General features: G+C 34.7%; 1 protein-coding gene across 6 annotated transcripts in view; it reads left to right on the top strand.

The window, feature by feature from the left end:
* Window positions 1–15,264, top strand: part of LOC149547120 (uncharacterized) — a 115,108-nt gene that overhangs the window by 77,404 nt on the left and 22,440 nt on the right. For all 6 annotated transcript variants that reach the window (XM_089791523.1, XM_089791522.1, XM_089791527.1 and 3 more), the window contains 3 exons: window positions 8,419–8,534; window positions 9,278–9,332; window positions 9,500–9,620. In XM_089791523.1, coding sequence (XP_089647649.1) covers window positions 8,419–8,534; window positions 9,278–9,332; window positions 9,500–9,620 — 292 coding nt within the window. The remainder of the gene's footprint in view (window positions 1–8,418; window positions 8,535–9,277; window positions 9,333–9,499; window positions 9,621–15,264) is intronic.

Below are 15,264 nucleotides of genomic sequence, written 5' to 3'. Positions count from 1 at the left end.
GTTATTCTTACCTCCGTTTTCTTCGCTGCAAGAAACGTTCATTTGTCTCTTCTTAGTACAAATCCCTTCGCTCCACGCTTATTTGCAATCCCCAGATCTTCTGGCACACCTTATTCCCTTAGTGTTCCCCACACCCTCCATCCTTGACTTTCACTCTCTGACCCCTCACACCATTATGCTTTATGACATTCCTAACCAGCCATCTCTCCATCCCATTCCACCTCCTTACTGCTATCTGTTCACCCCCTCCAGCATTTACGAGGCCATTAGATCCATGAGATGTAGCAGAGCGACTAACAAGGAAGGTTTCCAGGCCAAACTTTTCAAGCTTGGTGCCTCGATCCTTGGCTCTTACCTCCCTACACTCTTTAATAGAGTGGTCTACACTGGTTTTCTTGATTCTTGGTCGAGACATGTGATTTATCCTATTCATAAGTGCGGGCATGTCTCTGACCTCGACAACTACATGACCATCATTTTTGGGCATACATTTGCCATACTTTATGCCACTGCTCTGAACACTATGCTATCCAGTGAGCTTGACAGGAAAGGCTGTAAAGCAAGAGGCTAGGTCAGTTTTCATGCTGACTCCTAGAGTATGGATCACATCTTGATGCTGCAGGCTATTATCAAGGAGGCTAGGCACCATTCTGAGAAAGTCTATTGTTGTTTTGTAGACTTTTGGAAGGCTTTTGATTTCGTTCCTAGAATGGCTCTATTCTAGAGGCTTAGTGAGATTGGGATTTTGGATATGCTGTTGAGTGCTATTATGAGACTATATGAGACTGTGGTTGGTAGATTCAGGACTCTTGAGGGCTTTTCAGTTCCAATCCAGAGCATCTTTGGGGTGAAGCATGGCTGCCCCCTCTCGCCCACTCCATTTGGTTTGTATATCAATGAGCTCAAGGGCTTCCTCATGAACTCCTCTCACCCTGGTGATGGGTGCTATTTCCATTAGGTTTCATCTCCATTCTCCTTTTTGTGGATGATATGGTCTTGCTGGCCTCTTCCCCTAACAATTTACAGAGACTCCTACATGGGTTGGCTTCTTTTTGTGATCAACGACAACTCGTAGTCAATCTAAGTAAGACTTGGGTTATGATCTTTAATTGATTAAAGACCTATCATCTTCATTTCTTTCTTTAGGGAAAAGAGGTTGAGATTACTTCTTCTTACATGTACCTTGAGGTGAAGTTCTCGAGGCCCCGCTTCAGTTTGAGACTAGCTATCCAATCCAGAATCAATAAGGGCATGGGCTTCCTTGCTATGCTTGACAGACAATGCTTCAGACATCACTTTTAGGACATTTTGTCCAAGCTGTCCCTCTTGGACTCCTTGGTTCTGTCGATTATTCTTTATGGCTTTGTGGTTTGGGGACCTTCTCTTATTGTCTCAGATTGGGCCGCAATCGAGTGCGTTTAGACTTTGCTTCTACGGCGTATCATCAGATGCCACAGACTCACCCCCCATAGCATTATCTAAGCCAAATTCGGTGCTCACCCCTTCAAACTTGCGGCCATATTTGATTTGATTTGGTTTCTCCATTGCCTTCGTGGTTTTGCGGATTCGACTGTCGATCGACACAGATATTCTTACTTGGCCTACTATTCCTCTGTTACAGTTATGAGATCCGAAACTAGCACTAGATCTCGCTATTGGTATGCCCAGGCCACCTCTCTTTTGAGTTCGATTGGGATTGAGATCAATTGCCTTCCTCATCAGTTTTCGCAAGATGCTCCGATTCAGCTCCTTTGCGTTATTGTTCGCCCTGCCTATTTATCTTGGCATTGAAGCATGCCCTACGTTTCTCTTTGGGCTCCTTCAGAGTTGGCTCCCATCATCTTTGGGTCCAGACCGACCACCATATGGATAGAGATGAATGGATCTGTCAGTTGTGTACTTTTGTGGAGGTTGAGACTGAGACTCACTTTATTTTTCGTTATCCTATCTACCATGAGATCAGAGGGAGATTCCATTGCCTATTAAGAGAGCTTCTCTCTTTCAACATTCTTCAGTTAAATTTACTAGCGGTGCCTTGCACTTTACCTTTGGGAGGTCACCAAGCTCTGTGATCATACCTTGCAGTCAGTGCTACCTCAGTGTCATACCTTCGATCAATTCATCACCGCCTTTTTCTCCCCTTATCTCCACCATGGGGTGCAAAAAGGTCATCTAGTATTAGTCACTCTATATCGGTGAGACATTGAACCAGTCTTTCCAGGCAGCGACACTCTTCCAACAATTCTCAGTGACAATCTAGGACCCTTGATCATCCATAGTTATTCCATTTTGTGATCGATTTCTTTTTGCCAAGGAAGGACCCCTAGTTCTTGCCTTGGCTTTTTTGCTCTTGCTTTTTGTTTTGTTTCTTCTTGGACACTGTTTGGTGCTCCTGCTCTTGTCCACTATCTTATTTGTATGCTCAGTCCCATAGACCTGTCGTGTATTTTGTTGGACATTAATATTATTATCTTATCTTATCTCTTTGTACATTATAGAAACATTTTTCTGTATACTCGAATACATAGATCATTTATGATCTTTGTCTAATAACACATTCATTATTTTACCATATTAAGCACTTCATTCATAAAATGACCAAAACACCACCCATACTAAACAATAATTCTCAACTACTTAAGAGGCTAAGAGATGCAAACTGTTGCCAAGCTAGACTAAGACAACAACCTACAACAACCAGGCTAAAACTAAACCACTATGTGTGAAAAGGTGACAATATTACAACGACCACACACTTTTGCAAGCAAGTCAATGTGTAATGCTAGTTCATGCATCTACATGTATTTAGGCACCCATGCATTGTAATCTTACAAGATAGGCTAGTAAATTAGTTATTGTAAATCATATCGAATTTGACCACAAAGATTTCGTGGCTTTTACTTTGAAATGTACAATATTTGTTCATACAAGCTTGTGAAATTTGGCTTTCTAATGGCTTGCACCAATCTACATCTTTGAATTTCACAGTAAGAATTAAGAAGCTAAGTTGGAAAGTACTTGAAGCATTTCTTTTGCAACTTGGTAGGCATTAAGAAATCAAATAGAGCTTATATTGTTCATGAATGGATGCAATGAGATTAAAAATTCATTTCAAAGCCTTTGTTGTTCAATTCTTATTAAAAATCCTCTACTGCACTTGTTATGATACATAAATCAAGGGTTGTATTCTTCGTCCATCAACTAAAGGCCTAAACAAGATACAATGAAAAACCAAAGGATTTGGTTCTGTTAAACTAACCTTTTACTGGAAACAAAAACTACTTCCAACCATTAGATCTGAAAAATAAAAAACTACTCATCATTCTACACGGAAAATAGTTTTACTTAATGGTAGGATCTAAGAACCATAATGGAGGACTTTTTCCTAGCATAAGCTTCAAACTTGTGGACCTAAGGAAATGTTAATGGAGTTCAATTTTACAAAAGCTTGACTATCGACAAAAGGACACAAGTCCTTAGTAGGAGAAGAATCACAATTTAAGCGAGCCAAAGACAGTCCATCTTTTTGTTAAGTACAGGTTATTGGGTACCTAGGCTCCTTCCCTCTTGAATATGCCTACTTTAGAGGAGACGATGATGAACTAAAGGGGTAGCCCCTCTGAAGGAGTCTTTTCAATAATCTACTTTTTACTTCCAAATACAACCTTTAACTTTGAGCCAAATTGTCATGAACCATAATTGATGTATGTCCAAATATATTATTTCTTTAAATACATGTAACGTACAATATATTTTAATACATGATTAATTTCTTATCCAATTTTTTATTTTTATTAATCAATGCTTCAAGTAAACAATTATATTAAAATAGATAATGCTCAAATAATATCAAATAATACTAATAAATTAATAATAATATATATAAGTAAATACTAAATATATCATTATTATTAATAATGTTAGTAATCAAATATGGATTAGAATACCCACACCATATATATAAATTTTATTTTGATAGGTAAATAGCTTAGAAGCCTTTATGTTATTTTAATAATTTGTACAAATAGCTTGTCCCCATTCAAATGCTAGTGCAAGAGGAAAAACAACGGGGAAGAAAACTCCCTGTATTGCCTAGGACTTTTCAGCCCTGAAAAGAATAAAGTACACATGCCTTTGATTTTCTTCAAAGGTCTTTGAAGGGGCATGCCCCTCCTTACAATCTTTTAGTATACATTTTATCTTTATTTCTTGGAAGACCTTCCTTCCTTTACATACTTTATTGATTGTATCATAATTTGAGATTTTGACTTGTGCTCTTCCACTTTTTTGTCTGCTTCTTTCTTCTGATTTAACTTCCTACTGTGATTTTGACTTCAACTGTTGGCTTATAACTCTTCCGTACCTGCACTCTGCATCTTCAAGACACTTGAATTTCAATGTTAGTAGTTAGTCCTTTAAACAATATTATCTTTCCAGATCCGACAGTGCTCATTTTCTTTTTCAACTCTTAAAGGTTTAAAGTTTCTGTCTTTGAGGTCTTCTTGTTGATTATTTATTTTAAATCATTATTTTTTGGGGAATTAATTAAAACTTTTTAATTTTGCATTTTATTTAAATTTAGTGCTGAATGTTGTTGTTTCTTGATTTATATCATTACATAGATGAAGACATCTTGCTGACTTAAGGGGATATATAGATTTAAGGGGATATATAGATTGGTTTTTTCTTTTCTCTATTTCTTCTTTACAAATTAATTATGTCTAATCTTTATTATTACTACTGTTTTTATTAGTTGTTCTTCATATACTTTTCAAAAGCTTATTAATGTGTTTTCATTCTAGATCATAGTATAGTTTCATTATTTTTCAGTTCTTTCTCTGCCCTTTGATGGGTTAAGAGTCTTATTAAATTTCTTTCGTATATTGTGATTTATTTCAGTTTTGATTTTTAGTATTATAGTTCCGAATTAACTATCTAAAATTGATTTTACTAAAGAATTGTAATCTACTATACTCAAGACTTTGCTAGACGGATTTTAAGGGTGTACTTATCCCTAGATAGAGGATGGATATTTGTAGCCCTAGGCTGGAACAGCTAGGCCATAAGTGCTAGGAAAAGACTATAGGGGCTGTTGGATTTATCTATAATAGTGATGGTCTTGATAACTATATTATTGTTAAGAGAGTTAGCTTCTTTTTGAATGACTTAGCTTATATACCTAGTTTGTTTTGACCTTCATTATTGTAGAAATCTTCTTCGTTTGCTCCCATATTTGCTAGCCTATCTATCTCTTTATTCTCTTCACGAAAAATATGTTGTAATCTAACTTCTTCAAAATTTTCTAGTAATATTAGTGCATATTCGAGTTTGGAGTTGATTCTCCAATTATGGGTACTTTTTCTGAGTGCATTTAAGTTTAATTGTGAATCTCCTTCAATTATTAATTTCTTAATCCCTAGATCAATGCATATGTTTAGACCCTCTATTAGTCCTTCTAGTTCTTCTATATTGTTTGAGACTATTCCTAAACGCTTGGCTCGCTTACCTAGCCACTTCCCTTCATCTGAGTGGATAATGCACCCTAGTCCTGCTTTGCCTGGATTGCTTCTAGATGCTCAGGCTCATACTTGAATAAACTGGCACTTAGACTTCCCTCATACACTTCCATGTGTTTTACACTTTGACTAGAGGCTATTTATGCAAAGTCATAGATTTCAGTGTAATTAGTAATTTAAAATAAAATATATAACTACTTTCAGCCTAGTTTAGCTATTTTTCAGCATAAACTAATAACCAAAAATAATTATGTAATGATATAATGCATTCCAAATTAAAATTTCAACAAAAGAAAACAAAAAATAACTACCAACGCAAATCTTAAGGATTTAAAATGTTAAAGTTAAACACAAATATTGCATTCTAATGACAAATTTGAACATGTAGTTTTTGAAAAAAATAAGGAGGAAACTAGAATTAAAATCTGAAAATAAATGTAAAACAAAGGAAATAGTAAAATAAAACAGTTAAACCTATCTTGTTATCGATGAAGCATTTTCAAGATTCAATCTTTTTGCTCCTCTTGATCTTGAAATCACTTGCAAAATCACTCTCCAAGCTCCTTCAAAATCTTCTTGTCACTTTCACCTCAGCTGTTGCAGAAAAATAAATGCTAAATATTAATGCCAAATGAAGTATATGGGCCTTTTGAAGGCTTAGAGGGCCCTATATGGGACCCACATAGACATCCAATTCAATAGGGATATTTTTATACTTTTTGGGCTGCCGTCGCCGGCCACACCTTGTCCTGCACCTTGTCTTGGGCTATCCCCAGGTACTGTCCCCTTGCACTGATGTCCCGAAGTTTTGGACAGGGACAATATCGATGCAATGAAAAAAACTGTTGATGGGGGTGATCATTTGCACAACGTACCCATCCCAGGGATGTCCCAACACTCAGTACAGGGGAGCTAGACATGGGTGCACATCCTCGTGTCACACTAGTTAGTATAGTAGTCTAACGTCATAAATGGTAATAGCTGCAGTATAAATCAATATATAATCATTATATCAGTAGTCTCAAACATCAAAACCATTGTGTTATCAATATAAGTACCCAAATCAAAATGTCTCAAACATTAACCAAAAGTCTCATTAAAATATAATGGCTTTAAAGTATATATCATGAATTGTTTTCGTTCTAATATTAAAATACTAATATATATATATATATATATATATATATATATATATATATATATTAGTATATATATATAATTTAGCCTATAAATTTTATATCATATATTTATTTTAAGCATAAAAGTTTATGATGAATATTAAAAAATTAAATTAAATATTAGACTTATAATTCTTAATGTATTTTAGTATGTATTATTTAATATTTAAAAATGATATACTCATTTTTATTAAAATTAAAGTTTCTAACATATTTAATCACGAATGTTATTGCTGTTTTCACCATGCCGAACTCCATTTGAGTTTTATGATCCATAGACTCGAATTCAAACCTTACCCTCCCCCCATTCCCCACATTGTCACTTTGGCCAAAAGAATTTAAAAAACAAAATTGTTTTCTTTTCTTGCCAAAAATCATTTGAATGTTTAGGTGACAATTTTTCTTTCTGGGGACAGATAGGGGATGTTTCAGCTATCTCCTAGGCGTTCAAGGGACGGTTACCCATCCCCAATGTCAATGGACATTTCCTACAACTTTTTTAAATTGAGGATGGCTAGGGTATGTTTCCTTTTGTCCCACTGTCCCTGAAACATTTCAGGGATGGGGATTGTTGTTATATGGAGCCTAATCAGACTTAGAGTTGAAACTTATTTTCCCCTCTTTTTTTGGTACAGTTTCCCTCCAAATTATTTTCAATAGGGATTTGGGGGTAGCACCCACAAGATTGGGCCCGTGAAGCCAAAAACAGTTTTATAATTGTTAAAGGTGATGTGAGTTATTTTTCTATTGGTTGTCATATTCTAACCCTATTTTTGTAACTAACAAAAGTCATGTTAAAATGGCTTAGGGTTAGGGCTCTTTCATATGAGAATTTGGTAGCTTCTTGCAGTGGTATTGAGTTTCAAGATTGCGGATTGTAATTAGGTTGATTTACTGGATAATAATATTATACTCTCTTTTGACAGACATATCATGAGATTTGTGTCTTATTGTTCCAAGTTTTTTTGTATGCTTTTTTTAACTTCTGCTTTATTAGATAAATCTGCATTTGAATGTTAGATATCTGTCTTTCAAACCCTAATAGGGCCAATTCCCATGGGGATAGGAAACATGTCCCCATGTAACATAGTGTTCTCACAAAATTTAAGCAATTTTTAAGTTGCTAAGTCTTTGCCAGTTTTTTTCCCTGCTTTTTGCCAAGTCACCTTTTTGGACTTGCTGAGTTCTAGTTTCCCAACTATGTTTGAGTAGTTGAATTTGGCAAAAATCTTCATATTTTCATTCTGATGGTGTTTAAACTTTAATTTTTGGTGCAACTGCACAAGCACATGGTGTTTCTGATTATTGTACTGGGCTGCTAGCTGAACCTTTGGTAACTGTTTTTTCCCAAATGAACAAACTAGTTGTATAATGATTAATCCATCCTGGCTGTTCCAAATGACATCTGGTAAAAACTCTGGTTTTGTGTTTTGTGTGAGGTTGCATACAAATTTGTTTCTGTTTGTTCATTGATTCTACTAAGAGAAATTCTTTATGTTGAATGACAAATGTTCAAAAATTGGTGATTTTGAAATGACCTGCATTATAACATTTGACAGAAATTTGTCTCTTTGTCAAAAAGTATGAAATATAATAATTGTTTAAGTTCCATTATTTTTTTCTTTCTATCTGTCGATCATTTTTCTGAATTGTCTATTTCTTTTGCACATTCATAAATGCAAGTTTCTGCAAATCATTTATTGACTAAGCTTTTTGTATATCAGGAAGCTCTCAAAGCCCTATGGCGAGCATCATTTCCTGATGTAGAACTATTGGGACTCATCTCAGAGCAGTGGAAAGATATGGGATGGCAAGGGTCAAATCCATCAACAGATTTTAGGTACTGCAAATGGCTCTATTTTTTCTTTTGTATGTTGATCCAACTGAAAGCTTACACTTGTCCATGAGGGTGAATGAGTGATAAGTATTAAATGTATATGTTTCCTAGAATTTAATCTCCGAGGGGTATTTCTTTAATTGATCTTCATGTGGATTTGTACCTAGCCTTTTCTCCATGGACATGTGTTATCAGTACTATATTAACATAAGAAGCATTTCTTGAACTTAGGTCATCATCATATTAGTCGCTCTTATTTTCTACTAAACTAGTGGTCTGCAGGGCTGTTCTATAAGTTTAACTCATATAGCAGCAGTTGTCATTTTTTTTTTTTTTCAAGGAGTATTTTCAGTCACTGAAAAGTGAGATTTTATCCCTTTGCAAGTACTTTTGGAAGAAAGATTACCAGAGTGATCGATATAAGAGCTAATAATAATATGACCCACACTCCTTGAAATCACCTTATCATCCTCACTCTTTATTTGTGTTGGAAGCATAATATCTTTCTTTCTGTAAGGCCTTATGAATAGTCATTCATCATTAGTTAAGAAGACACACGAACTGTAGGCTAAAGAAATATTGCTAAAGATATTATAGTTAGTTTTAGAGAAACAGCAGCTAGATTATAATAAAATGTCTAATTTCTGAGATTGATCAGCACTCATTCTGTCAATATCTTAAAGTTTTTTTTGATGACAAGTGAGTTTAAAGTGATCTATAAAATGGAAAGAATGCTGTATTTTCAGGGGTGGCGGATTTATTTCACTTGAGAACTTGCTCTTTTTTGCCAAAACATTTCCAGTATGTACACGTCTACCTTTTAAAGTTGCTTTTTTTGGGTATAATAATACATTAGTGTCCTTTACTACCAAAGTGGCATGTTATAACATTTAGCTTGTTTTGCATTAAGACTTTCTAGTAGTTAATGTAAGTATATTATGCTTTTCCTAAATGTTTGTAAAGTGCAGAAATCATTCCGTAGGCTACTGTTGAAACAAGAAGGGAAACGAGCCACCTGGGAGTATCCTTTTGCTATTGCAGGCATCAACATATCTTTTATGTTAATACAGATGCTGGATCTATACTCAGGTCCTTTACTTTGTCCAGGATACTGTCTAATATTTTTTACAAGTGTTCTATAAAAGTGTGTTATTTTAATATTATGTCAAAACAGTGAAGAATAAAATCACTGACATGGTAATATTATTGAGGGGTATGCAAATTCTCTTATTGTTTAATTAAATAAACATAATATGCTCAATTAAATAAACATTGATATCTTAGTGTACAAATACTACTCTTATATGTACAACTATTGGGGTAGCAATGTATATGCATAGAGTAAATCATATCAATAATATGTCTCATCACAAATATAAAAGGTGAATACTAATAGATGCCTTGTATTTTCTTATGAAATGTGTGAGATTGTCAAGAACTTTTAGCGTTCAACTAATGGTCCCTTTGTGTTGGTTATAGATTGTATTTTATATAATAATGTGTTATTTTTATAACAAATAATTTTTTTTTGTTGAAGCATTTGTCCTTTTGTGTTATATATAAAAGTTATTAATAACAAATTTTATAATTAATAATAACTATTTGGTCCATTTAAGTTACATATATGTTACATTTCATTATTAGATATTTTAAGATTAAGCTTTGGTCAAATGTTTAAAAAGTCATTTTTTGGAAATATCTGTCTAGGTGCACTATTTTAATGAGTTGTGTGATGAGTCACAGCTTCAAACCTTAGTTGTAGGTAGTTCAATGTCCATTTTACATTTTAAAAAAAAGCCGAAGGTCTTATGATATCCCATGTAGCGGCTACATGTTGAGAAGTTGGCCCTTACGATTACTGGTTCCTCTCCCCTATATTGATTAAAAACAGATGTAACATTCATTTCATTTCCCACTTCTCACACTATATGCACGTAGCAGATTTCCAAATGCTTGAATATCAAACAGTATGGTTCATGCATAAAATTTATTCCTCCATTCCGATATTTACAAATAATAATTAAACCCAGATAACTCCAAACTACAAATAATTACCACCCCATTTGTATATGTATAACTTTGTTCTGATGAAACTTTTGACTATACCCAATAAGATGGGAGGTTTAATGCTCCAATATTACTGTAATATCCCTAGTGGATATTTTTCCCAATTTGTTCACAAATATTTTCGAGACTTATAACGAAAACTTTTATGCAATAATAACCAGCAATTTTAACTGGTAAAAAGCTCATATGAATAATTCAAAATACATTATTGCATTTTACATCAACAATACAATAACAACACCAAATATCTAGTCTTAATATAGTAACAACAATTAGATTGGAAAACTATGAAACGCAGTTGGACTTCCAATGTGAACTCTAATGTGAATTCACCACATATGATGTTGAACTAGGTTTGCGTCCAATTCACTACAAGAAGCCCGGGGGGTTGTGTTCTCAGGTTCTAAAAAATGAAAGGCAAAGCTTCCACTTTCTCAAAGAGAAAATATGAAAACAATCTCAATCCAATAACATAGCTGAGCATGAAATGCCTTCCTTCTTTTAATGCTCAAAGATGTGACGATTCAACTTCCCTCTCTTGTCTTTTCGTCGCAATCAACCTTTGTCACTTTTTAGCCCACTTTACAATATTAAATTGATATTTTAAAAATCTACATTACGTCTCATAAGCTATTTTTAATATTACATGAATATGTTTTTAGGTTTCCTTGTGTTCCGTAAAGGGGACATTAGACAGGGATATCTGGATTGGCTCTAAACCTATCTTTACAATTGACTAATTGATCACCTATGCTCCTGAACAACCCTCCAAATAACTTTGTTTTTAACATCCACAATTTGCCTAATCCTATCTTTTTTTACCTCAACATCAAAAGCCATCTACCTATTGAGGCCTCCTAATTTAGTTCAACATCTCCATGATCAAATGCTTGAGCTTTTCTAGGATAAGAAGCCAAATTGTGAAATAACTTGATGCTTAAGAGAATTCAAGGAATTCTACCTTTCGGAAAGGAATGAGAACACAATTGAACTACTTGTTATCATTCAGAGGACCGCCGCATTAAATCATCTAGCTTTTATCGATTTTTGACCTAGAAATCAACATTGTCATCATCAATCCATCCCCCTTTGATAAATTAGCAGCCAGAATGGAGAGTAAACATGCCTTGTGATAATATAGCAAGTGGGTTGTCACTGGTCAGGAGATGCAAGGAATAGCTAGTGGTCAAACCAAGTTTTGAACAAGACTCACACTTTAAGCTCATAACATATAACAATATATAATTTTTTATTTATTTATAAATAAATAAATAAATAAATAAATAAATAAATAAATAAATATATATATATATATATGATATTGAATTCATGTAAATTTGTCTATAAAAGAATACTTAAAAATTTATTTATTACTAAATGAAAATTAAAATCTCATGTACAACACTTCAACCCAAAAGTGTCTCTAAAAATTTCTTTATAATTTCCCCTTTGCAAAATGTTTCTCCCTTTCACATTATAAGTTGCTTTGCATTTCTAGGTTTCAAGGGATAATTATGTTCTTTTCTAGGGGTCGGTAACTTTTTTTGGTGCAACTTTAACATGGTTATTAACTTACAAACTTTGCGCACAAATGTTCAACTACTTAACTTTGACTAAAAGTGACAAGTTAATATTTACAAGGTAAATAGACACTTGCACCTTTAGTGGAAGACAAAATAATCATATTTGTCGAGATATCCTTCCATCAACATTTGCTTTATTTATATTTGCAATCATTGTACCATCTAGCCATCGAAACACAATAGACACATCTTTGAATTAGAATAAATTGACAATTTAGATGCCCTCCATAAGATTGAAATTCTCAATTTTTGTAATATACCCATATGTTGAATTCGTCATTATAGACCATGCTGGCAATAACATCCATTTCCTTGAATAATATAAACTTCACCATGATTGTATGCGATTGTGAAAAACAATGTTTGATTGACAGAGCCATCTCTGAATTGTTGACAAACTTTTAGAATTGGATCGAATTCCCAAAATATAACTTTGACTAATAGTCTTAATAGATTTATCAAGGATTATCTTCGTCTTCTCAAATGGTTCCCAAGTTATTATGTGCTTTCATACAATGTGGATTGAACCGAAAGGCAAGACATAAATCACTATTTACATGTCAAACTTGAACAAGCTCACCGTGCTGCTGCACCAATATTGTACACCATCTCATAATGCAAATGTTAAGCAATGCTTCTTGTAATGAGTTATAATATGTTATGTATCTCCTTCAATCTTCACCTCATTACCAATACCTATTCAATTGTAACCTCTAGAAAGTTTATAACCTCTTTCCTACAAATCCATTTTGTGCATATCCCTAAATTATTCCATTCTAGACAATGACATATTTTTGAAATATCATGTCAAACATTGTGCGCGCTCTGTATTTATTTCCACATTTTGCATCTATGTCTATCATGGGCAGATTGCAACTAATACAGCGAGTAAAATCTTTTTTTCTTTACGCTTTACAATGTATCAAAACCAATACAATGCTTTGATACTCCTGTGTCAGAACAAGTGGTTGTCACCCTCATTTGCAAAGATGAATTTCTTGTTCTCCTAGTAGATAATGTGATATCTCTGATTTACAAAATTATATGCCATTTAATGGTTTTGAAATCATTCAAAACCCCCATTGCTATTGGAAATACTTGGATTGTACTCATATATGGTTTACACTTCATTAGGAAAACATGCCTGCATCAATATTCTTTACATGAATGAAGTGTGTACAACCCCCACTAATAAATGGAAAACAAACCAAAAGTAGTTCAACTATGCTTCATTAATTCAAAGGTCTCAAGAGCTTCAATGTGAAAACCATTTGAGAATATTCCGCAATTTTCTTATTTTATTTTTTGAGTTGACATTTCTTTAAGGAGGCCTATTCCACAGTTCATGTTTGTTGTCTAAGCTTCCACATTGTGCATACATGTCTAGAAACACATTTCCAATGATAATATATGACAAAAATCTGCCCATCGATAGACTTTGATGGATGTTTATAAGACATTTCAAAATAAGATAAATTTATTAATGTCTAATGAAAGACCACAAGGGGTCAAATGGACTTCCAAGTACCAAACAAGGGGCCAACCCGTAATAGGGACAACAATTGGTGCTCAAAAAAGAAAGAAACAACAAAGACAAAAGCAAAAAAGAAGGAAATGGAAGAGAAAAAACCCCCTTCCAAACCCATTTAAGGGTTCCAAATAGCCACAAAGAACTTTCAAATTGAAGGATAATCAATAGGACAAGTGAGAGCCTCAATCTGCTTCGAAGTGATCATGGGAGAGGAAGGTTGTTGCAAGTGGGAGTTAGTCCTTGACTAAATAGATTTGGAAAGAGGGTGGTGTCAAGCTAATGCTTGTTACCACACATTGAATGATGCCATGTGAAGGACATAATAAGATGACATGGTGGAGGCATCATGGGATGTTGGTGCTAGAGTGTATCGTCCTGAAACCTATGATCTTTTTGAAAATAAATGGCAAGGCATCTCTGGTGCATAAAATTGAAGAAGGCAGAGAGCGATCGTTAATCCTTGAAGAGGTAGTAGAACATCCCTCTGATCTTATAGTAAAGAGGACAACAAAAAATTAAGTGCTCCTTAGACTCAACTTTCCCAATGCTTTAAAGCTGACATATCTTGTGCACTCTGCCCATATGGTGTTCAGTCTCGCAACAAAGCTGTTGAAAGCCTTCCCTTAGAGGATCCAAGAGGGATCTTGAGAGAATGCGGCTAGTGGAGGGATATGTAGGAAGGGCTGACAATGATTCTATCCTTCAACTTCAGAAAGTGCTCCACCTAGAAGGTCATCTTAGGGCAAAGGCCCCAACGGGGGTTAACTCAAATAGTATAGATGAATTTCCTGTAGATGTAATCTTTGATGCACCTATTCAACTCCTACTAGGGAGGAAGAAGATGGGGGGTGCATCAAGAGAGTATTGGAAGGGAGGGAGGTGATCTATCTCAATCCCAATAGACCTAAGAAGGGTCGAAATCTCATCAAACTAGCCACAAGACCAACCACAGGAGATAGAAGAAGCAAGACTAGGCTTAGAAGAATAGTAGGCTAAGTAGGGGCATCTATGACGCCCCTCACACAAATCAAAAAAGCCTCAAAGACAGTGAAAATACCAAACAAGAGCAATGATGGTTTGACGCATGAATGGATGCACTCAAAACTCTACTAGAGTACTGTTGTAGGACATGGATTGCTTGCTCTGAATAATATGCCAAAGGAGGAGAATATGAACCCACTTGATAGATACCCAATCAATGTCCAACAAAGGAACCCACATAACTAAACCATAGAGAACAAAAGGTTTGATAATTGTATCCATAAATGCCATCTCAAATAAGGTGTCCTAAAAATGGTGTCAGAAGCATTATTGTTTGAGGAGGGCCAATGAACCATAACCCTTTTTGATCCATGGGTAAAGGGAAAGCCTCATTGTGAAGTGGGGCTAGAGAAATTGACCCCCAGATGTGTGTAAGAGGAGGAGTTGTCCACCTCTGACCTCCTAAAGAAGAAATGAAGGTGGGTAGTCTTAAGAGCATTGAAGACCATCACCTTGGTCTTCTCCAGATTAATTGTCAAATACCTTATCTTGCAAAAAGATGCGAGATGGC

The sequence above is a fragment of the Cupressus sempervirens genome, chromosome 7, assembly GCF_028749045.1.
Source record: "Cupressus sempervirens isolate cs-2001-9-10 chromosome 7, ASM2874904v1, whole genome shotgun sequence".
Classification (NCBI taxonomy): Eukaryota; Viridiplantae; Streptophyta; class Pinopsida; order Cupressales; family Cupressaceae; genus Cupressus; species Cupressus sempervirens.
This window is presented reverse-complemented; position numbering and strand designations above follow the sequence as displayed.